Genomic DNA, 22745 nt, shown 5'->3' on the forward strand with positions numbered 1-22745 from the left:
TCTCACAGACTTACAGGCATCAACAGCTCTGGATTGGCATTCGTAACGCTTCAGCTTCATTAGAGCCGGATATATTCAGCTGTCACAGGAATCTTAGAGCTCTTAATGTTTAGTGATTATTATGATATGCTGGGAGGCACAGAGTATGGTATAAAATAGCAACTTGTAGTAAAACCAGGAAAATGACTTGTATAAAACCCCACAGTGATAATTTACAGTAATGTCCCTGCAACACACACACAAGCCCTCATGCTTGTTAACATGATACACTGAATTTAATAAGACGATGTCAATGTTTAACTTACTATTATATCATTGTTATGCCTTTACTAAAGCTTACTTTGATACTCTGTTAAGGACATGTATTTAATAGCAGTTTAATATGCACTTATTGCCTAAAGAAACAAAAGGAAGCTTAGGAAAATTAACAGTGACATAACAGATGAATTAACTTACTCCTATTAACTCATTATTTGGTAATAAGCTACTAATAATGGCATTTAACCACACTGTTAGCTGTAACTAATGGTTATCACGTAGAGTTAAAAGTGTCGGACCAACTTTTGCTCCTTTCAGCATGAACTGTGACACACTGATCATAAAAGGCCTCCCCACCATCGGGTCGGCGAATTCTTTTGCCCTGTTCACCGCTGGGTGTGGAGCTGTAATTCAGCAGAAACTGAACAAACCTGCGTGCAAAGCTGGTGAGACGTGACAGTCGTGTGAGCTGAAGGTGGGCAGATAAACAGTGTGGTTTGCATTTTAGAGCGCAAACAGCTGTGATTACTTTGAGCAAACAAGGGTTGTAATTCTGAGCGTTCGTACAGGTTAGTAGTCCTTTTTTTTCCGTAAGGAGATGAATCGTCAACTGTGTGGTCATTGCAGATTTGCAGTCGATGTAAACTATAGAAAACGAGTCATATTTAAGTAGAAAAACGTCAACAATGTAACAGTGTGGCTCACAAGCACATTTTTCATACTTTTTTTGGACAGGAACTGAACTTTATTGTACACAAGAATGACAATTATCATGCATTTGACTCATAAACAATAGCTGTTAGTGCAGCTAACAGCTTTATATCTTCAGTATTATAAAGCTGCATTATTGTATCCTAATATTGCCTGCATGTGGAGCATCATGCTCTTAAGAGCTGCTGTGTTTTGGTCCCTTCTCTTTTACATTTAAAGTAAGACCTCGGTGTTTTAAAGCAAAAGTGTGCTTTTAAAGTTATCCTTTTGTGTTAGCGCCTTTCTTTTTGGCTGTTTGTTGCCAACTCAGCCAGCCGTAAATACACAACACATGTTACCATGTTAAGCATTGAACAAACATGATAATGTAAACATTCTGCAGACTGAGTAATATACTATCATTGATTTTTGGTTACGTTTTTTGGTGCAAATCCAATATTTACACCATTTTTTTGCTCCATTTTTGGTCTCAACCATCTCCTGATTGGAAATCTGACTATGTAGCCTCCAAATACTCCACTTTTTTGGCTAAATAGTTCTGCTCAGCACTGGAGCTAGCCGCCTGGAGACAGGTTAATAAGAGTGACTCAACCAGCTGTAAACCTGTGGGAGGTCAAATCAAAACATTAAGCTGAAAAACACTAACAGTTACTAGCTAATCTTTAATACATGTATACAAGAGAAAGAAATGAATAAGTGAGTAATAACGAAATGAAGCGTTACAGCACTCAGAGCAGAAGAGTGCAATTCAAATCTTTTAGCCAGACTAAATATGGTTTCGAGAACACATCAATCCATGGGTATCTTGGCTATCTTATAAAAACGAGGTCTTTGGGATAACATGGTTACTTTTTGTCATTATTTTTGCTACAACTTGTGTTTTTTTTGTGTTACAGATCAATATAACCTCTTTACTTTACACTGCAGTGTTTTTGGCCCTCCGTAAAAGCTCAAGTTTACTGACGTTTACTTCAGTTTGAGCCAAGCTGACGGGGAAGCCTTTGGTCAGCAAGATGCCCAGCAGAGGTAAAAGTTGCAAAAGGTTTTGACAGGTGGATCTGTGGAAGGATCAATAAGGACAGCTGATTACTTTCTCTCTGGATTACTGAGGGTTTCTCACCCCGTGTGTTTTTGGCAGTGTGTGACTGAGGTGTTGGCTGGCGAGCTGTCGGCTCTCCTTTGGTCTCTACGTGGCTGCCATGCAGGTCACGCTTTTTTTCCCCATGATCACCTAGGCCTAAATTAAACATTCATTGCTAGATAAATACAAATCACTTTCCAAACTGCTGAAGGCTACACAAGATTTGCCCTGGAACACTTTGGAAGATGTTTTAGAGAAGTGGGAGACACAAACCAATCCTCCTTCCATGTTTTTTTCTATCATAAAGAACCATGAGGATGTAATCTAATGCAGCTGTGCGTTTCTGAGTCAGCAACACAAATAAATGGTCTGAGCCACTTCCGGCGATGAAAAGAAATAACTGGGGGAAAAGACGCTCCTTTTATCTTCCACGGGGTCAGGAGAAGGAAGTGACTTACTGTCTTTAGGGGCAACGGGGCTGGACGTTCCACCCACCGAGGTCCTTCCCACTGGGCTGGAATGCTTGGCCCCGCGCCCAGGGATTTTCAGTCCACTGGACTTGAGCATGTTCATTCTACGTTAGCAGGGAGACCTGAGAGTTCCTCCTCCCTGGGCGATGAAGGCTTTTGGATCAGGCACTAGATGTGAGAGTGGTGGCTGTCACTCTCCATGTTTTAGCTGTGGGGATGACAAATATATGGGATAAATACAGGAACGGCTGACAGCACGACAGCTAAACAAACACAGTGTGACATCAGACGTCCAACCCTGAGTGAATGGACCAGATTGTTGAAGCAGAACAAATAGAAACTGGTTTGACAACAAGTTTATCAGGAACACCTCTGCAATTTAATGCCCTCACACAGCACAGGGAAGCTGCTTTATACCAACAATTAAGTTTTGCGCACACTGATTTTTGTCGTTTTTGGCCAAGCGGTCATAATTCTACTTGACCTTTATTTCTGAGGTCATAGTGGGTGTTATTGTTGTACTGCTCTCCAACACACTGCATGCAAAACACTGGCTCAGTGCAGAAACACAGGGATGGAAAGAGATCAGAAATTTCCTTTTTTGCATCTTCTTCTTCTTTTTGTGTCCCTACAATCCACTGAAAATCGAACAATCTGAAAAGCAAAGATCACTTCTGGGTTTGGACTACTTGTGCCCACACAAAGCCATAACCTAACAATCCATCTATCATTTCTCTTAACTGCTCATCCAACTTACAGCCCCGGGAGGCTGGAGCCAATCCCAGCTCACACAGGGTGAAAATCTAACCTAACAGCTTGTCCAACTTACCAAAAGCCTTAGTGCCTAAATGTGATTTTCTTTTATGCAGCTTCCATCTATATATGTGGTCTTCCTTCCTCCTCAGAAGTCACACTGGGAGTTGATGACTTTTAAGAATCTAAAGAACTGGTAGGAGTTATAAATAATAAATGGATAGCGTTTATTAATACACGCCCGGAGACAGCAGCTCTCAGGTTGACACACTGATGTCAGCTGATGGCAGATTTTAGGCCTTGTGGGTGTTTTTGTTTATCAGGACATTTTCCTTTATAAAAAATATATAATATTATAATTTTATAAAAGGCCCACAAAATAATTTGCTATAAATCATAAAACTGTGCTGTATCACTTCAAAAGTGTACATCTGTAAATGTGGATTATTTATGTCAATTCAAAAAAATATGACTGCGACATATGACGTTACTCTCTAATAAAATTATTCACTTCACTCAGAGTGCAACGAACCATTCCTTAAGTATTTAGGTCAGAAATTTTTAGAATAAGATCTTAATTGCATCTCTGAGTACAAATGATGGTAAGGAACTGCACGCTGTACAGCTGGACCGCACCACTGACACATCATACCTCTCTGGATTGACCCATTTTTTCCAGAAATGGTGAAACGGTACTTTATTTTACACAGCTGTGACTGAAAACACCTGAATTCAAAGATGAAGAGGTGTGGCCTAATAACTCTGTCCATATAGTGTTTCCAAAGCTTATTAGTACTGTGTCGTCATTCTTTTTGCATGCCTTTATAATTACTTAGACTTTCTCCACCTCCTTATGCATATATTATGGGTGCAATTCATTGGCCAAATAAAAAGACAAATATTAAGTTTAATAATCATTTGAGTTCATTTTTGGAGATATGACAAAGATATTGATATAAAATTATGTAAATAAAATCTGGTACTGTGTCAGCCTTATTATGTCATATAGGCATTGCACTCAAAGAAACCTGAACTGCAATAGTAAAGATGTTAGAAGTTACACTTCCAATTAAAAAAAAGCTTCTTTAAAATATATTTTGAGCAACTTTTTAAGAGTTTGTTTAGCTGGTGAGTCAGCACGTGTATTTTTGCGCATTTTAAGAAGGGTAGACCTGCTTCTCCGACTCTAACCAGAGCACAATGCTTTATTTTTCCAATTTGGCAATGTGGGATTCTTCTTTGATTAACAACAGCAGAAAAAACACTGAAAGAGACTGAAATGCATGTGTTCCACTGTTATTACTCATGCTACACTACTGCTGGGGTGCCACTGAGCAAGACATGATTAATCATGAGCCAAACACTGAAGCAGCACTGAGAGAACTTCCACAAGCATCGTGTTTTTGTCGATCTGTTGAACTATTTGGCACCTGCATAGCAATCCACACACATTTACATGTGTCACGGTAAATTACTGTCATCTACGCCCCACTGCTTCATACAACCATCCATGATCAACTTAGCAGTTTCAGCAGAGTCATAATAAGAGTGAAAACCAATGCAGGCCTTTGCCCAAGTAGAACATGGCCTACAAATCATGGCCCAGAGCCCATTAAGAAGATATAATGCCGTTATAGCCTACAATAAACAACACACATCTGGTTGAGGCTTTTAAACTAGACACTGGTTATTAGGAGGGACGGGGAGCACATTCCAGGCGTTGCCTAATCATTCTCCATTTTATTTACACTCATCCAGATAATAAAAAAAATGGAGAGGATATTCATTTTTGGATCAATCAGAGCAAACCAGCCGGGGATGATGGTTTTGATCTGAGTGGAGACACAAATAAAGGCCTCTGTCTGTGATTTTTCCTCAGCTCTTCCACATTAAAGCACAGATTAATTTCCCAATCCACACCTTGATTTCAGTGCAAACAGGAGGGCAGCAATGTGCTGATAATGCGCACCTCAACAAAATCTAACACAACGCCGGTTTGATCCATTGTTGTAGCTACTGCGGCAACGTGGTCTAGACTGTCCTTCACTTCATACCCCGAGTCCCCTCCCAGGGAGGAAATAAAAGCACAAAATGGCACAAAAGCGCATAAAAATGCAGGAAAATACTCACCATCCTGTGAGAAAATTCAGGGGGTGTCCAACTTTGATTTCCTAGCCACGGGTGGAAAAAGAGGGGATTAGTGGCTGCCACTCCCTGGGATGCAAATATGGATGCTGAGCAGAAACTGAAAGGGAGAGTCAGCGTGGATCACTGGATGGATGGTGGCAACAACTGCACACTGTCAGCAATATACCGGTGATGGGTTAGCATGTAGCCTGCCGGTTCATCTCTAACAGCGTGTTAGCTCAGGCGGCTATACTGGAGCGAAGATAACGGACTTAAATGAGCCGAGCGCTTGCACGCAGGTCCAGACGGTTCCCGGCATTAAACGCAGCATCAGCAACACTCAAAACCAACTTTTTCCGTTTTCTTTCTGCTGTGCCTCTAACTAAAAACGTCATCCGGTGGATGTATTTTTCGGCCTCTTCTTTCTCTTGTCGGTGTTCCCACAGTGATTTGGATATGTTGGGTTAGCACAGCCTTCTTCTGACTGACTCAACCCACCGGCTAGACTGAACAAAGGGGCTGGGAAGGAGAGCCTCCTGGGGGAAAGATGAGTGTAGACCACAGTCTGGCTCAGCCCCGTGACGTACTCCGCTTACAATAATGAAGATTTAAGCTGGCCGGTCCTTATCAGTCTGAAAAGGTGACTCACAAAGCATGAGTCAGGGTTGTTTCCTGTCGTCGGTGCAACTTCTTTGATTCGGCATGAATAATACACAGAAAACAACATTTTTTCGCGCTAAAAATACTAATTTCTGAAGCTGCTTCATGCGTTCAAGCGACTTTCACAAGGTGAATCCATCGCATAGCATTTTGGTAAAAATCACTTTTCTACTCAAATTAAACTATAAAATAAACATTTTTTAGTATGCCGAACCGCAAAGCGATTTATATCGCAACAAATCCATACCCAAACTCACACAAAGCGAACTGAAATTAATCAACCAACACTGATAAACATAAATAATAGAAACTCTAATGTAAGTTTTGAGTCACTGAGCCCAAACACCGGCCGGCTCGGTGTGTAAACAGCCCACGCATGTATACGTGAGACGTTTGAAACACATAAAGTGTATGGAAGAATAATAGGGTCAGGATAACCTTAGGACACACTTTTATTAATTTATTATTTTTGGAAATTGTGGGCGGAGACAAAAAAAAATCTTTACATGGATCGCGCGTGGTTTTCCGGTTGGATTTAGAACGCCCTGATTGGTCTGAGGAGTGAAATGACTTTTCCAAACAGGCTGTGATTGGTCAGCTTGTTTTTGGACTGCCTCGTTTGACAGCTGTCCGCCAAAGAGACCTCTAAAGTTGGATTGCACACTGATCTAATCCGCTCAGGTATTATGTAGTCCCTTTTTCATAAATAAACTGGGGTGTAGATTCAAAAAAAAGATAAGAGGCTCTGACTTTTGGTTATTTTTTTATTTATCTTTTTTTTTATCCATTCATATTTATTTTTATTTTATTTTATTTTTTTTACATTTTGTGTCCCTTTTGAGACTGGGTTTACCTTTTCCAGTTGTTTCAATTGTTTTTTCTTTTTCCTTTTATTTGTATTGTATTATTACTGCTAAAGCTCCCCCTCGGCATATAGGGGGCGCCCTGGGGCGCCTCTGTCAGTGCGCCCCAGGGCAGCTGTGGCTACAATGTAGCTTGCCATTACCAGTGTGTGAATGTGTGTGTGAATGGGTGAATGACTCAATGTGTAAAGCGCTTTGGGGTCCTCAGGGACTAGTAAAGCGCTATACAAATACAGGCCATTTACCATTTACCATATAAGCAACTGAAAACTTTACTGGTTTATCCAGTGCAAAAATAAATTGATTTACACATTAATGACCCTAATTATAACCCAGTAACACAATACAGTTAAAAAAAAAAAGAGCTATTCTACATAATGAGTGCTTTTAGTTAAGCTATTTTGATGATAAAAACTTTACTCTTGTAATGACACTCACTCAAACATTTACATCTGCACCACCAGTGTAAAAGCTGTAGAAGAAATCAAATATCTGGAAAAAATAATGAGGTTAAAAACACATAAATGGTGCTATCAGAACGGACTTTTGAAAACTTCCTGATGCGTTTAGATCCCATCTAGAAAACTTTTAAATAAACTCTTTTTTGTTGGATCGCTGAACTGCTTAGTTAGTTAAAATCCTGTGTTTTGCTGTGCCCCTGATGTTTCTGGATTGTGACTGTGTGGTTCCTCTGCACAGATCACTGGATTATCTTCCCTGGTGTGGTAAGCCTGACTGTGAGTTGAGGGAGAATTACCTTTAAATACTGGATGTGTGGATTCCCTACATCCCTGGACCCCCTAGAGCAGTATTCCCCCTTTGCCTTGTGTCTTTGTATAAATGTATTCTTTCACTGTAAATAAAAAAACGGAACTGGTCTCCTGAGTCCCACATGCCTGTTAGCCATGACAAGGAAGATTTACAAAAGAATTTAAGTCAAAACTTTTCAACCGTTTAACCAAATATCTAATCAGCCAATAACCAGACTCAAAGCTGATAGGCAATAGTAACTCAAATAATCAGTTGTTACAATCAAAGTATGCAGCGCATCAGATGGGCTACAGCAGCAGAAGACCACACCAGGTGCCACTCCTGTTAGCTTTATAAGATTGCTTTTAAAAGTGTTGAAAAAACAGCCCAACAGGACACAAAACATGAACAAAAAAGTGTTTTACAGCACAATTACAATTGCTGGTCAATTTAAATTTATGATCATGAACCATTTATGTTTAACTGTTTTAGCTGAGTGGCTTTCAATACCCTGTATTCATAATTCTTTATAAGGATATATTGGTTTGCTTAATGAAAGAGGGTTGCTTAATATGTACTTGGTGGTCAGCGCAACAAGATGGTCACAGCAAGATGGTCTTGGGTTTGAATCCACCATCTGGCCTTTCTGTGCATATCTGTGTAGATTAACCGTGGGTACTCTGGCTTCCTCCCATGGTGCAAAGACATGCAGTTGGTGGGGTTTAGTTAATCAGTGATTTCTAAATTACCCATAGGTGTTAGTAGTTGTTTTTCTTTCTGTGTTGGTCCTGTAACGCTGTTAATCAGTTACAAACAGGGTTGCCTCTTGTCCTGTAGCTGCTGAAATAGGCCTCTACCTATATATTTGAATGAAAGTCTGCTGCATTTTCTTCTAGTGACCACTTGAGGGCACCACAACAAACCTTTTGCTCTACAGGAGATCCTGGAAGTTCAGTGAGAAATTAGTGATACTGTGCACTGTTGTTTTTCTTCTAATTGTTTACACAGTAGCATGGTGTTAGCACTGCTGCCTCACAGCAAGACGGTCCTGAGTTCAATTCCACCATCAGGCGGGGTCTTTCTGTGGAGTTTGCATGTTCTCCCTGTGTTTGCGTGGGTTCACTCCGGGTACTCCTGCTTCCTCCTAGAGTCCAAAGACATGCAGTTAGTGGGGATAGGTTAATTGGAAACTTCAAATTGCCCATAGGCCTGAATGTGAGTGCGAATGGTTGTCTGTATTTGTGTGTGACAGACTGGTGACCTGTCCAGGGTGCACCTGGTCTCTGACCCTAAGACAGCTGGGATAGGCTCCAGCCTCCTGCAACCCTGAAAAGGATAACCGGTAGAGATGGATGTTTACACAGGAGACTCCACTGCTGTGTGAACCCTTAAACTACCTTCCCATTAAAATATATGGAACACAGGAGGTACTTTAGCCTGAGGTGGTGCTCAATTACTGTCATTGTGAATTAATGTTTCAGAATAAGGAAACTGTTTGGGCCTCATAAATAAATAAATAAATAAATAAATAAACGTGTTCCTTAAAAACTCAAATTTTGTGACTTGTATTCAGTACCCCACCTGTGGGAGACCACACTTTGGCAACCACTGGTAGGGTATTGCATTAAAAGTGGGCAATTATTAATTAGGTTAAGTTATTTCACATTGCTGGTTTTGACACTTGTTTAATACTTTGAATTCAGAGTTAATATACCAACATTTTCTGTTTAAGTTCAGTTATTTGTCCTGTTTGTAAAGTTTACATTTCTGTGTTTATTTTGTTTTGTCTGTATAGATCCATCTTATTCTACATCCTACTTGTACTTGTGGTTATTCTGAGTCTATTCTTTTAATTTAAGGTTTAACTTTTACTTTCTGTTTTCTAGGTACCCTCCCTCTGTTTAAGCCTTTTGTTTCCTTGGTTAGTTCCTGTTTTACTTTGAAAGGTTATTTCTTTTTTGTCCTGTGTCAGTTTTGTTTCCTGTTTTGTCTTCTCCTGTTTTCACTTGTTGTTGTGTTGTGCACCTATGCACTTATTACTCACCTGCTGGACATGAGACGTGTCAGATAACTCCCAAAATCACTAGACAATGATCAGCCTTTGAGGTGAGGGTTAACTTTCTCATCAATGCCAGTATCACACATTTCACTGATGCCAAAACAAGTTGCATGTCATAGCAATATTACTGAGTCCACAGTTAGAACAACCGACATCAGCAGCACTGGGAAATGAAATCCCACGAAATAAAGCAAACATTGGCAGATGCCACCAGCAGATACTGGCCGCCATGATTTTCTTCCCACACAAATTACAATAACTGCTGCTTGCAGTGCTTTGCAATAATCAGTTTAAAACTTGGTGAAATGTTTAAAAACTAAACTAAAACTGAGAATCTGATTGGTTGGTTATCACCATCTACTCATCTATGTCATAGTTGTAACATCTTCCACAGACAACATCAACAGAGTTTTCCGCTTCAGAAATTCCCTCTTAAGTGTTTTAATCAATTAAAATGTTAAAATGTAGCTGCCTTCATATACAGGAAAAGGAAATGTATTACTTTGAAAATATCTTTTCAAAATAACTTTGATGGAATTTTCTGCTTTTCTTCCTGAAAAAAAGCCCTTCATTTGTACTCTCTAGCTTTCAATTATGACTAGTCTTTTATAGTAATTACTATGTATGTTTACTATTTGATCTCTACTATGTACAGCACTTTGGCTCAACCCGTGTTGTTTTTAAATGTGCTTATAAATAAATTTAGATTTTTTTTTTTATTTGATCTTAACCACTCTCTTTGGTTAAGTTAGTATATTAAGCATGGCAAGTTTAACCTGAGGTTTGGCGCCCTCTTCTGGAGTTAACAGGAAGTTTGTATACTAGTATGCAGACTTTTTATCAGTATACACACCAAATGAACATTAAAAGAGATGATGTTTGTTGTTATAATTACGTAAAATGTCACAGAGTGCACTTAATAATAATAATGGATTGCATTTATATAGCGCTTTTCGGGGCCCTCAAAGCACTGTACAATTCCACTATTCATTCACACTCACACACTGATGGAGGCAGCTACAGTTGTAGCCACAGCTGCCCTGGGGCAGACTGACAGAAGCGAGGCTGCCATATCGCGCCATCGGCCCCTCTGGCCATCACCAGTAGGCGGTAGGTGAAGTGTCTTGCCCAAGGACACAACAACCGAGACTCGGACCGGCAACCTTCCAGTTACAAGACGAACTGCCAACGCTTGAACCACGATCGCCCCACTTGGTGCGCCACTTGGTGTAAGCAATTAGAAAAAAGGGGCAAAAGTGTATTTAAAAATGTATCTGAAGCTACATGTGGCATAGCAGCCTATGTTAGGTAACTGAACTAAGCATCTTTCAAAGATTTTTAACCTAAATCTGAACTTACACACTATCAGGTACTTGACTTGGCTTACATGGATGGATCGATGGATGGAAATATGATCGTAGGCAGAGACAGTATAAGAGACAAAAACCTTTTAAAAACAATTAAATTCATTCAATTTCTTCCACAGCACCAGCTCACAACAACAGCGGCCTCAGCAACTGCTTTTCAATACGAGGAAAAGACTCCATAACACTGTGAGCAAGCACTTGGCAACTGTGGGAAGGAAGAACTCACTTCAAACAGGAAGAAACCTCTAGCAGAAGCAAACTCAGAGAGGGTTAGCTATCTGCTGCCACAGGTTTGGGGGCTGAGGGAAAAGATAAGAGAGAAATTGTTCATTGCATCATGGGAAGCCCTTCAACAACCTGCGAGTCAAAGATACTGCGATAATGCTCTAAAGGGCTTCCTTAATTTTACTGCTGAAACTTGTGCTGCTGAGATGCGAGACTTGATTTGTTCTTCAGCACTTCAAACCACTGAGACCTGACTCTCTCAACCCCATCTGACATTTCTTGGATAAACTGTGAGCCTTATTACAGCATCAATGGGCTCACTAATGTGCCTGAGGAGAATGGGAGCAAATCCCCATAGCCGGGCTCTAAAATACCTTCCCAGAGTTGTTTAGGTTATTATAACAGAAGATTAACACTGAGAGTTCAAATGACGTGTTCAGCAGCTACTTATGGGTATGATGTGTAGCTGTCCGCATACTATTGCTCATATAGTCGAGTCAAAGCTTAAGCATTTCCCAGATTAGTGGTGTCAATTCATTATGTTTATATAGCACAGTGAGGTATACAAGCCATCTACATAATAATATTAATAGAATAGACCGCAAAGGACTATGAAAAATGCAAATCATGATATCCGCCAAACATAGAAAAGGCATCAGCATGACAGCAAATAGATGAGGAGTAAGAACATTTATTAAAAATGTTATTAAGCTGAAAGAAATACACTAACCAAGTGCATTTTTTTAAGACATTGAGAGAGGTAGAGGGGGGCCAAATACAGTTACCTCAGCTGTGCTATGATTTAGTTGAAGGAAATCCATTCAGGATTTTAAATCATCCAGACAGTCAGAAGTGTTTTTCATTAAGTAGGTGCTGTCGAGTGTAGCAGGTAGATAAAAGTGAGCAGAAATGCACAGTAGTGGCAGAATATTTTATTTCTTAAAGACCGAATAAATAAAAGCGGGCCTATCATATTGTGCATACATTTGCATACTGTTACACAGTGATTTATAAAGTTGTGATAGGAACAGTTTCATATTCTTTGGCTCTTTTCATTAATTCACAGAAAGTATGCACCAGTCAGAGTCACAAGAGTATAACAAAGGGTCACAGGCTGACCTAAGCTGCCACATTAATATGCAGTGTGCCCAGATAATGCCTTTCTGTGCTTTGTAATAATGGCTCAGTGTTTCTGAGTGTGTGGACGTTGCCCCCTCAGCCTGCTTTGGAGGGGAAGTGACTGGATTATACTCTAATCCCATTATGATGCCGCTGCCATGTGAGGGCCGACTGGAAGGATTAGAAACTGAGGGCTCAACTTCGACAAACCAGCTGACTGTAATGACTGCTCATGCACACTCTTATGGTGCGTGGTGTCAACAACTTACACGGCACTGACCAACAAGGAAGGACCATCCCTCTCGTCTATCAGCAGTAGATCCACCTCCATGGTAACCATGGTAGGTATCATTTGCCTTTGTAATTTTCTGCCTCTGTGAATTAACAGCCTTCAGACTGGCAAGCCTGAAAACATTTGATAAATGATGATAGGCAGAAGCCGGCCAAGTCTGGTGTCAGCCTCACCCAGAAGTAATATATTATGGCAGCATCAGCATAACTTTGTGCTGAACGTTGGGGTGGGGGGGGGGGGGGGGGGGGGGTGTCGAGATCTCTGACTAAATAAATAAATAAATCTGGGTAAATTCCCAGATGATTAAACATGCAACTATTTTGCTGGTAATACCTGAAATGAGTAAAGAAAATCAACAGCCCATTTATGCAAGATAATTCATAATTTTATTGGGGGGTTATATTGGTTGTGTCTGATTATTGGGGGGATCCAGACCCCCCTGACCCCCCTGGAAATTACGCCACTGTATGGCAGGTTTGAGTGTGGATGGTGGGAGATGCCATGAAAATGTTTTCTGATTCATTAAAATTTGCATTTAAACATAAATAAAGTATAAGATGATAATGCCTGAACTTTAAAACAGAACTGCAGAATTAATTCATTTGGGAAATTTGCTGTTTTTGTGTCTGATTTTCATGCTTTACAAATTCTGTGTTTTATATACACCTCCTATTTAATATAAAGGCAACTAAAGATAAAATCACAGCTTGGAGGAAGTCATTAGTTGCCTCTAAAACCATATTTATTTATTTACAAAGTTACCTTTAGTTAGCAAAATTGTTTTACATTAAATTTACTCTATTTATAAATAATTTTTTCTCTGTGTAAAACTTACTACTTTACATAGCATTTTTTGTAATATAGCGTTTTATATTTTTTATTTCAACTTGTTGAGTTCCTATATTAGATTTGTCAAATTTTTTGTATCTATTTTACCTTAGCTTAGTTTAGCTTAACTTAGCTTAGCTTAGTGTAGCTTAGCTTAGCCTAGCTTCGCGTATCCCCTAATCATAGCTATAGCTAGCTAACTAGCTATAACACATTCTTGTTGCTTTAGGCAACATATAATCATATTATATAATAAAATCACATAAATTACAACAATATTTCAAAACATTAGCACCATTAAATTCAGCTAATATCTAATATAAAATTGGGCAAAACTATTTTAAGTGTAAAGAAATAAGTTGCTTTAATGAGACAAGCTGGTTGGTTGACTTTTTGGCTACCCTGCCTGAACATAAAACGCCAAAAGGTTTGTGACCATATGCAACCAGCATTACTTCTTTGTTAATTGCTCAGTTATAACATGTTGGCATGTAACACTGGGTAGCACACTGGATATATAATCATTGATTTACCTCTTACTAGAAGTAGGTTTTTTTTTCTTGATCAAGTTTTCATATTATGATTGTTTTAAGCCTCTGGGCTAAAAATATAAACATTAGATAATTTTTAAAATTGATAATTTGTGTCTCATTTTTGTAAAAATATATTTTTTTTTTCAGTCAAAAAAATATGAGGAAAGTCTTCATGATATTTCTAAAACATAAACAACAAGTGTTAAAAGTAGAAAGAGAACCCAACTTAGGCAAACAAACTTGAAATTAGAATTCCTGAGAAGGACATTTGCCCTGTAGCTATAATATAAGAGGTCAAAACATGTCTCTGCATTAAAAAACACAACCCTGAGTAAATTTAGCAGATTAATATGTAACTAAAACAATTTCTGCTGGGAACCCCACACTTGCAAAATATGAAATTAAATAAAAATAATAAAAAATATGCTTTTTTTTCCATCGTCCTTTTGTAACGTTTATCACCTAAGGGTGTTTGATTTCATTGCTCATTTTAATTAAAAATGCAAAGAAGTGCTCACGAGCATTTTTTTTTCTTGAAATTTCTGCAGAGTGAGCTGGATGTTTTTTCCAGTTCCATAAAAGGATGACTGATTTGGGCGCTTTTCTTGATGATTACACGTTTGGTTAATTTCACTTACAAAAAGCTAATGAAACTCCTGAAACTGTTTCTCTCTCACACACACAGGGGTCCACAGTACCTTTAGTTTTTGGGTCAGCCTGTTGCCGCCAACATACCAAAGGTCTGTTTTGGAGAAATGACAGATGAGAGAATGATTAAGCTGTCTGACCAACCGGGATATGTGTGTCACACAGATGTCAGTGTGTATACATGACAGTAGGTGAAGGTCTGGATGAGGGACAGAGATACGCAAACACGAGACACAGATGAGACGGTGATAGAGACACAATGTTCAGGAACACTTGCGTCTCATATCCTTCTCTGTTGTTGTTTTAAAGTGGATAGCCTGCAACAGGCAGTCCAGAGGACTGTATTTCTTCTTCTCTCATTTCTGAAAGAAGTATTTTTTTCCCCTTCTTGGCTCCCTCGGTCTAATCTAAGCAGCAGCAGAGTAAGTGGCATTTTAAAAGTACAGCAGCTGTGACTATGTCAAGGTCTGAGGAAGCAGTCAGAGTCTGATACAGCAAGAAAAAGGCAACATTTTCTCTACTGGAGAAGCAGGAGCAGGTTCAACAGAAATACCAGTGGTGAATCTAATCTGTGCAGGCTGCAGGCTCTGCTCTGTCTTCATCCTCTACCTCCTCATCCTCCGCTCCAGCTGCAACTTCACACCCTGCAGCAAAGGAAAAAATCTTCGACTAGTTCAGCGCCTGGCTGTTCTATAACCTGCAGCACTCTCAGGTAAATGCATGGAAGTGAGCTGTGTGTGTTGTCACTGTTTATTCAGGAGGAAGGATGTGTGGACTGCAAAACTGAATCAATGTAACACCTCACAAAAATTGACTTTGACAGTGAATGAAGAATTTAGCTATTAGAAATGTGGCTTAGATGCCAATTAAGGATTTAAGTATTCACATTCTTTTTTACAGGACATAGTTCCCTTTGGGAAGGACATCGGTCAAATCTCACATGTGGAGCTACCCACTGTGGTGACCCTGTCTGAATAAGGGAACAGAGAAAAGTTTGTCAGTAAATTTAAAGGTTTTCAATTAATACTTGAATTTCTTTACACTTAAAGAACGCTGATTTGTCTTTTGGTGGGTTACTGTGCATTGGTTTTAGTGGTGTGAACTGTATGAACTAAAATTACTTTGATTTCTCTGGTGGGAATATCGTTCAAACAGCCAGTGTCACCTGCCACTGTGTCAGCGGTAGATTACACAGATAATACTTGAACTGAATCTTTCTAGTCATTCACTAAACACAAACTGGACCAAATAGGACAGAATAAGAAATCTGTATGTGAACATGATCCAGAATGGCCGATGATTTCTTTGAGTCAGAGCTCATTTAATAAGGACAGAAACTGTAAATCTGTTCTGTGGTCAGACGAATTTAAGTTTGAAATTCTTTTTGTAAAACATGCCATGTCCTCTGGACTAAACAGGAAAAATGGTACGTGCTTTACTACCTCTGGAGTTGGTAGCTTGGTTCTATGCAAAGTTCAGAGCAATACATGTTGCCATTCAGATGACACCTGTATCAGTGAAGGCTTTTCATACCTCAGAGTGACAACATCTCTCTCCCGAAAGTCCAGACTTGTTAAAAGAAGACAGGACACTGTATAGAGGTAAATGTGCCCCCGTTCCCCGTATTTTATACCCCTTAGTATCAACAGAGCAGCGCAGAAACACCACAGTTTACCTGAGTATCGCTGACTGTGTCCATGCCTTTGTGACCACAGTCTACTAATGGCTGCTTCCAGCTTGATATCGCACCATGTCACAAAGCTTGAATGATCCCAAACTGGCTTCTTGAACCTCCACAGTCATCAGATCTCAATCCACTAGAACAGCGGTCCCCGGGTCCGTGAGTTGTTTGGTACCAGGCCGCCAGAGTTGAGGCTCAGGTGTGAAATGTATAGTTTTCAGGGTTTTTATCGGTTTTCAGCGTTATTTTGTTATCGTTTTTATCGTTTACTCGGTTTTCCTGGGTCTTTTCACGTGTGTTATGAATAAATTTTCTTTTTTTCGGTACCGGTACTAGTTTTATTTTGTTGTATTTATCCGCGACACCTTAAAGGCCGGTCCATGAAAATATTGTGGGGCATAAACCGGTCCGTGGCGCAAAAAAGGTTGGGGACCGCTGCACTAGAACACCTTTTGGGATATGGTGCACATCAAAGATTTGCATCATAGATGTGCAGCCAACCAATCAGCTGAAAGTACACAAAGTTAAAATGATAGCATGGATCAGAATCTCTAAGCAATGTTTCCAGCACCTTGAATCAAACCCAGAACTAACAAAGTGTACATAAGTGTGCATGGCTGGTGAGTGTGTGAGAAATGAAATGTAATGATGTTCATCTGAATGCTGCTTAGCTTCCTCTCCTGTGATTACAAGGTTAGCATTAAACTTAAAACGTTTAAGTTACAATAAACTGTAATTGAAAATCCAAGCTACTCTGCACACAACACTTGAACTAAATGACATTAACAAAATGTGAGAAATTAAGAACTAAAAACAAAACCCTGTTTGATTTAGGCTACTTTTAATTAGCTAGTATAACTGGTTAGCTTGCTACCTGACAATGCTAAAGCTAAAACTAATGCTAAAACTAAAGAAAAAAAAGCAATAATGTTTTAAAGTATTATCTAAAATATGAATCTTACTCTGTAAAATCATCATGAATGTTATATCATCTAGTATTTTACAACCTTCCTCTATTAGCATACTTAGCAAGCTAACAAAACTAAAGCCTGATTTTTTAATATTACAACCTGATTTTTTTAGGCAGTAAATCTCCATTTAAAAAAAGCACATATAACAAATATTTACTATATTTTGTATAGTAATGTGACCAAATTACAGCTATTTTAATTACATTTCTAATAATCTAATCTAATAATCTAATATTTTGCAGCTAATTAATGAGAATTTTATATAATTTAGTTTAATTGGTTGCCTTGGGTTTTTTGCAGTTATGACAAAATTATTATTTAATATTCATTTATTTATAGTATTTAATTAAATATTTCTGTGGGTTTTGCAGGAGCTCGTCTATTCTGGTTGCTTCTGGGTGATCACAGTTACGGCTATGGCATCAGCAGCTCTGGAGCTGATGGGCTTCTTCCTGGGCTTACTGGGGCTGCTGGGGACCCTGGTGGCCACAGTACTTCCATACTGGCAGATTTCTGCACACGTTGGTTCCAATATTGTCACAGCTGTGGATAACATGCGGGGCCTGTGGATGGAGTGCGTCTATCAGAGCACGGGGGCCTTCCAATGTGAGACCTACAACTCAATGCTGGCTTTGCCTTCGGACCTGCAGGCTGCTCGTGCCCTCATGGTCATCTCCATAGTGTTGTCTATCCTTGCAATCGCTATGGCAACTCTGGGAATGCAGTGCACGCTTTGCTTGGAGAGCTCTGGTGGGGTTAAGAGTCGTGTAGCCGGTGCAGGTGGGGTGTTATTTGTCTTTGCAGGCTTTCTGGCTCTCGTACCCGTGGCGTGGACCACACACGAGGTGGTTAAGACCTTCTACCTTCCAAACGTACCTCAAAGCATGAAGTATGAACTCGGAGAGTGCCTATACACTGGGCTGGCCTCTGCACTCATTTCCATGCTGGGTGGGGGGATGCTATGTGTGTCATGTTGTGAAGAGCAGGAAGGTGGCCGTGGGAGACGCCACGGAGGCGGATATCCGTACCCAGTAGGAGGCGGCATATCGAGCACAGGTGTACGAACAACCTCACAGACCTACCGCAACCCCACCCTGCAGGTGGGGGGTGCCAATACCCCCAGCAGGGGGCAGACACTAATTCGTAGTGCAAGTGGCAGTTCAGAGACGGGTACGCATGGAACCCAACGAGCTAGGAAGCCCACTGCAGCAGGATATGACATCACAGGATATGTCTGAGGGGTCCACCTGTGCATTACACCTTTAACTGTAACTGCCTCACAGCTTAAGTTTAATAAATGTATTCTTATAGTGTATCTAAATGAATGCACATTGTCAGTGTTTGCTGGATTTTTTTGAGAAGCAATTGTGAAATTTCAACAAAATCACACAGCAGAACTATTAAAGTTGTGTTTCTGTACTTGTTTGACCTGTTCTCTATAGTTTGCACGCGTTTGCATTGATAGAAAATTGTCACTTTTTATCTTTATTATCAGTCTTTTACTATCCTTGTGAAATATAAACAAAGTAGACAAAAATGTAGGAAAAATACATGAAGACATTGTCAATAAAAACAGTTTATGAACGGTTTTCATTACGTGAACGCGTTCTCATTAGCTACATAGATGCCTAGCTTTTGCTGCATGTGTAAAAATCTGACTAAAAGTTTTCTACATAGCAGCCAAAATGGATGTTTCTAATCTAAATCAGAAAGAATACTTCTCACAGTACTGTATTACCTGAAACCGATGTACGACCGTGCCTGCAAAATGTAAACTATAACTATAAATTGTATTAATTTCCATCCTATTTGAAATTTTGAATGCATTTTCAAAGAATTACAAGTGCCTTGTACATTAATATCAGTGTATCACAATGAGATTTCCAGTCATGCAAAATATAAAGAATATTTGTTAAATTTGAAAAGGGAAAATCATGATATTAACGTCTTTAATCTGAATCCTTTGTAACTCCCAACAAGGGGCAAATTAAGCTTGTATAGAAGTCCCCCTATATGATTCCCTTAGCAAAGACTTTACTGATGACCTTATGAGTCTCACTGAATATAATTCAAAAGAGCAATAAATCAGCGTACGCTTCAATTTAGGAAGTCTTCACAACACTTTGAAATTCATCATCTCAAAGCTTTAAAAACTGGACTTTGCAAACCAATGGGTGACAGCGCGATGGCTGCATCCATCCTTTATATACAGTCTATGTGTACATTGACCTCTCTGCGTCACAGACAACGACGACACAATGAAGTTGGAGTTTTTCACTGGACAAACTCTGTGATGACTCCATTTTTAAATGACCACAAGCATCCTTTTCTGCATTGTACTCTTTTGTATTTGGAAATAAATGTAAACTTTTCCTACACGCCTTTTGCAGCGCTTTTCTTTCCTCCTACACTGCTTTCTCCCTCAGAATGGTTTTGCAGATACTAAAGACAGAAGCAAATGTACTGACCTAAATGAAAAGCACGGGTTAAACTAGTATACGCAGCTAAAAAAAAAAATATTAAAGGAACACGTTTTAATCCGAGTTTACCATCGAGTCTTAACCCTCTGCGATATTAATCTGGTCGTTTAAGTTGCAGACTGGGTGTTAATCAGTTTCAGCCGCTTTGGTGTTAATGAAATTAACAACAGGTGCACTAGAGGGGCAACAATGAGACAACAGGTGGAGGCCGGTGACATTTTTTCCCTTCCTCATGTTTAAGGACTGCATTTTTTCACTAGATTTGCATTTGGATAGAGTCAATGTCACTGCAGGTAGCATGAGATGATACCTGGATCCTACAGATGTTGCAGTCCAACTCCTCCAGGATGACACATCAATATGCTTCATTGCCAGTGTTGGGGAGTAACGGAATACATGTACCGCCGTTACGTATTTAAAATACAAAATATGAGTAACTGTATTCCGTTACAGTTACCGTTTAAAAAGGTGGTATTTAGAATACAATTACTTTGTTGAAATAAATGGATTACAAGGCGGTACTTCCCTGTTTCATATTGTGGCGGGTCAGGCCTGTTTGTTCCAGGCGGGCAGCGTTACAGTTGCCGTGGTTACAGGGTGACGCTCTCTCTCTGCGTGTTTCCTGGGTGAGAGAGGACTTTTTGTTATTGTTGTTGTGCTAAGCTAATAGGCAGAATGCTACAGGTATAGCTCTAAAGAATGTAGCATCATGGGCAGTGTAGTCCGTGCTGCAGGGAGAATGGACTGCCATACTCGTTATGTGTCTGTGAGCGAGGGAGGGAGAAAAAGGAAAAGTAGGAGCTGTCATCGAGCAGAAACGGGAGCTGGAAGCATGTAAATATAATAATAACCACTGCAGCCAAGAAGAGAGCCTGACGAGCCCAGTTGTAAGTAAGCTATTAAGACTCGACTGTACACCGTGTTCGTGTTTTCCTCCAAAAACAATAAGTTCTGTTGGAGCAGCCTTTCAACGCCTCTCTCTGTCTCTCGCTAGCAAAGTTGACCCAGACAACAAAGTAAAGCTAGTTTTCGGCTATGAGTCCGACACAGAACCCATATTAGCCAGAGGTCCCTTTACTACGGTTCGGAGCCGCGAACCTTCAGTAACAGTAATAAATCACAGCAATAGTACATTCATGTAGTTGTAAACAGCATGATAATATATTAAGTAATCCAAAGTATTCAGAATACGTTACAGAATACGTTAGAATTCCGTTACGTTACTCAATGTAACGTAACGGAATACGTTACAGAATACATTTTGGGGCATGTATTCTGTATTCTGTAATGGAATACATTTTAAAAGTAACCTTCCCAACACTGTTCATTGCCAGGTTTGCTGTGTCTCCCAGTGCAGTCTCAAGAGCATGGAGGAGATTCTGGGAGACACGTAGTTACTCTAGGAGAGCTACAAAATGACCTCCGGCAGGCCACTGGTGTGAATGTTTGACCAAACAATCAGAAACTTTGTGAGGGTGGCCTGAGGGCTCAACATCCTCTAGTGGGCCCTGTGCCTGGCAATGTGGAATTGTGGCACCCTGTACTTGGGAGGACATGCGACACACGGGTTTGGAAAGGCTGTGGAGAACATTATGCTGCCTGTAATATAATCCAGCATGACTGGTTTGGTGGTGGGTCAGTGATGGTCTCGGGGTCACTGAGTGACCCATGTGCTCGCCTAACATAAACTGGAACCACATTTGTTCCAAACACACTACCCAGTCCATACCAGTAAAGATATCCACCATGATTTTTTTCCCCCATTGAGATCTGATGTGCTTTCAAAGTGGTTTTGCAGGGACTGTAGACAGAAGCAAATGTATTGACCAAAAGGAAGAGCACAGGTTAATCAATAATGGCTCTGATGCATCAGGTGTCCACAGCAGTGAGTCAGCCTGTGCCAGTGTTTGATGAATAAACAGTGTGACTTCCATGAACTGCTTTAAAGAAAGCATTTAGAGTTGTAACTTTTCTTAAATAATTACTCTGAAGCTGACAAATAGGTGTGACATAACCATTAGAAATAAAGCAGACTATCTGACACTTGAATGGCCTTTTAAATTTCAGCTGTTAATATTTAAAGACTGCCTGTGTTGTTTGCGTTTAGGCTGCTGTTTTCCCATTTTCTGAACGGGAAAAAGATTGCAGCCCTGAACCGAGGGCAAACAGAAATCCAACACAAACAGACCTAAACAAACAAAACCCTCACTTTAGTCCGATCAATAAGCAGTTTGAGTTCGACTAATAGCTGCATTGTGAATCCAAATTATTAATTACACACAACATATATCAGCGTATTTGTAACTTCTGTTTATGCATAAAATTATTAGATGTACAAGGACTCTTAAAGCTATATATATAATTGCAAGTCTACATTACAGTGCAAGTGATACTGAACAGACATGCACACTGTGGGGGGACACCAGCGAGGATTTCTGTTCATTTCAAGTTTTAACCTAAAATCCTGCACACCACAATCCCCTGACCCCAAACATATTTGAGCATGAGAACGCCGTAGATAAGTAGACAGAGAGCACGCACACCAAGGCTGTGTGAAACACAAACTCAAAACACACTTTGAACCCTCCTGAGCACCCCTGTGTCACAGAGGTGCACGCAGCTCTTATGGGAATGTAAACACCTCGTGAATGAGGTCTTTGTCTGTTACTGCTGTTACTCAGAGACACCTGCTGTGAATAAAGGTTGTAGACATTTCCACAGGGGAGATGATACATACACAGTATGAACCTGGACTAACGCTGGGTCTGAGAGAGCAATTAACTGCTGCGAGAGCTCATTGACTCTCACGCAGAGAACATTTTATGATCCAAAAACTAAGGAATTACACAACAGTGCTCTACAGTAACCA

The 22745-nt window shown here is 40.0% G+C and overlaps 2 protein-coding genes across 4 annotated transcripts in view; one reads left to right on the forward strand and one right to left on the reverse strand.

Annotated features, from left to right (window-relative positions):
• The window catches only part of clip2 (CAP-GLY domain containing linker protein 2), a 53483-nt gene extending 47544 nt beyond the window's left edge, over positions 1–5939 (reverse strand). For 2 of the 3 annotated variants that reach the window (XM_087847510.1, XM_087847509.1), the window contains exons 1-2: positions 5404–5939; positions 2509–2728 (exon numbers count right to left, since the gene is read on the reverse strand). In XM_087847510.1, coding sequence (XP_087703636.1) covers positions 2509–2623 — 115 coding nt within the window. In that variant the 5' untranslated portion in view covers positions 2624–2728; positions 5404–5939. The remainder of the gene's footprint in view (positions 1–2508; positions 2729–5403) is intronic. The other variant, XM_087847511.1, reaches the window with a different exon arrangement.
• An 8933-nt stretch (positions 5940–14872) lies between these two features.
• cldn2 (claudin 2) lies at positions 14873–19749 on the forward strand. Its single transcript, XM_087847512.1, has 2 exons — positions 14873–15456; positions 17768–19749. The coding sequence occupies exon 2, from the start codon at positions 17813–17815 to the stop codon at positions 18632–18634; it is 822 nt and encodes a 273-aa protein (XP_087703638.1). The 5' UTR covers positions 14873–15456; positions 17768–17812; the 3' UTR covers positions 18635–19749.
• Positions 19750–22745: the final 2996 nt, after the last annotated feature.

This window comes from Neolamprologus brichardi, chromosome 10 (genome assembly GCF_056152115.1).
Source record: "Neolamprologus brichardi isolate AB-2024 chromosome 10, ASM5615211v1, whole genome shotgun sequence".
In the NCBI taxonomy this organism is placed as follows: Eukaryota; Metazoa; Chordata; class Actinopteri; order Cichliformes; family Cichlidae; genus Neolamprologus; species Neolamprologus brichardi.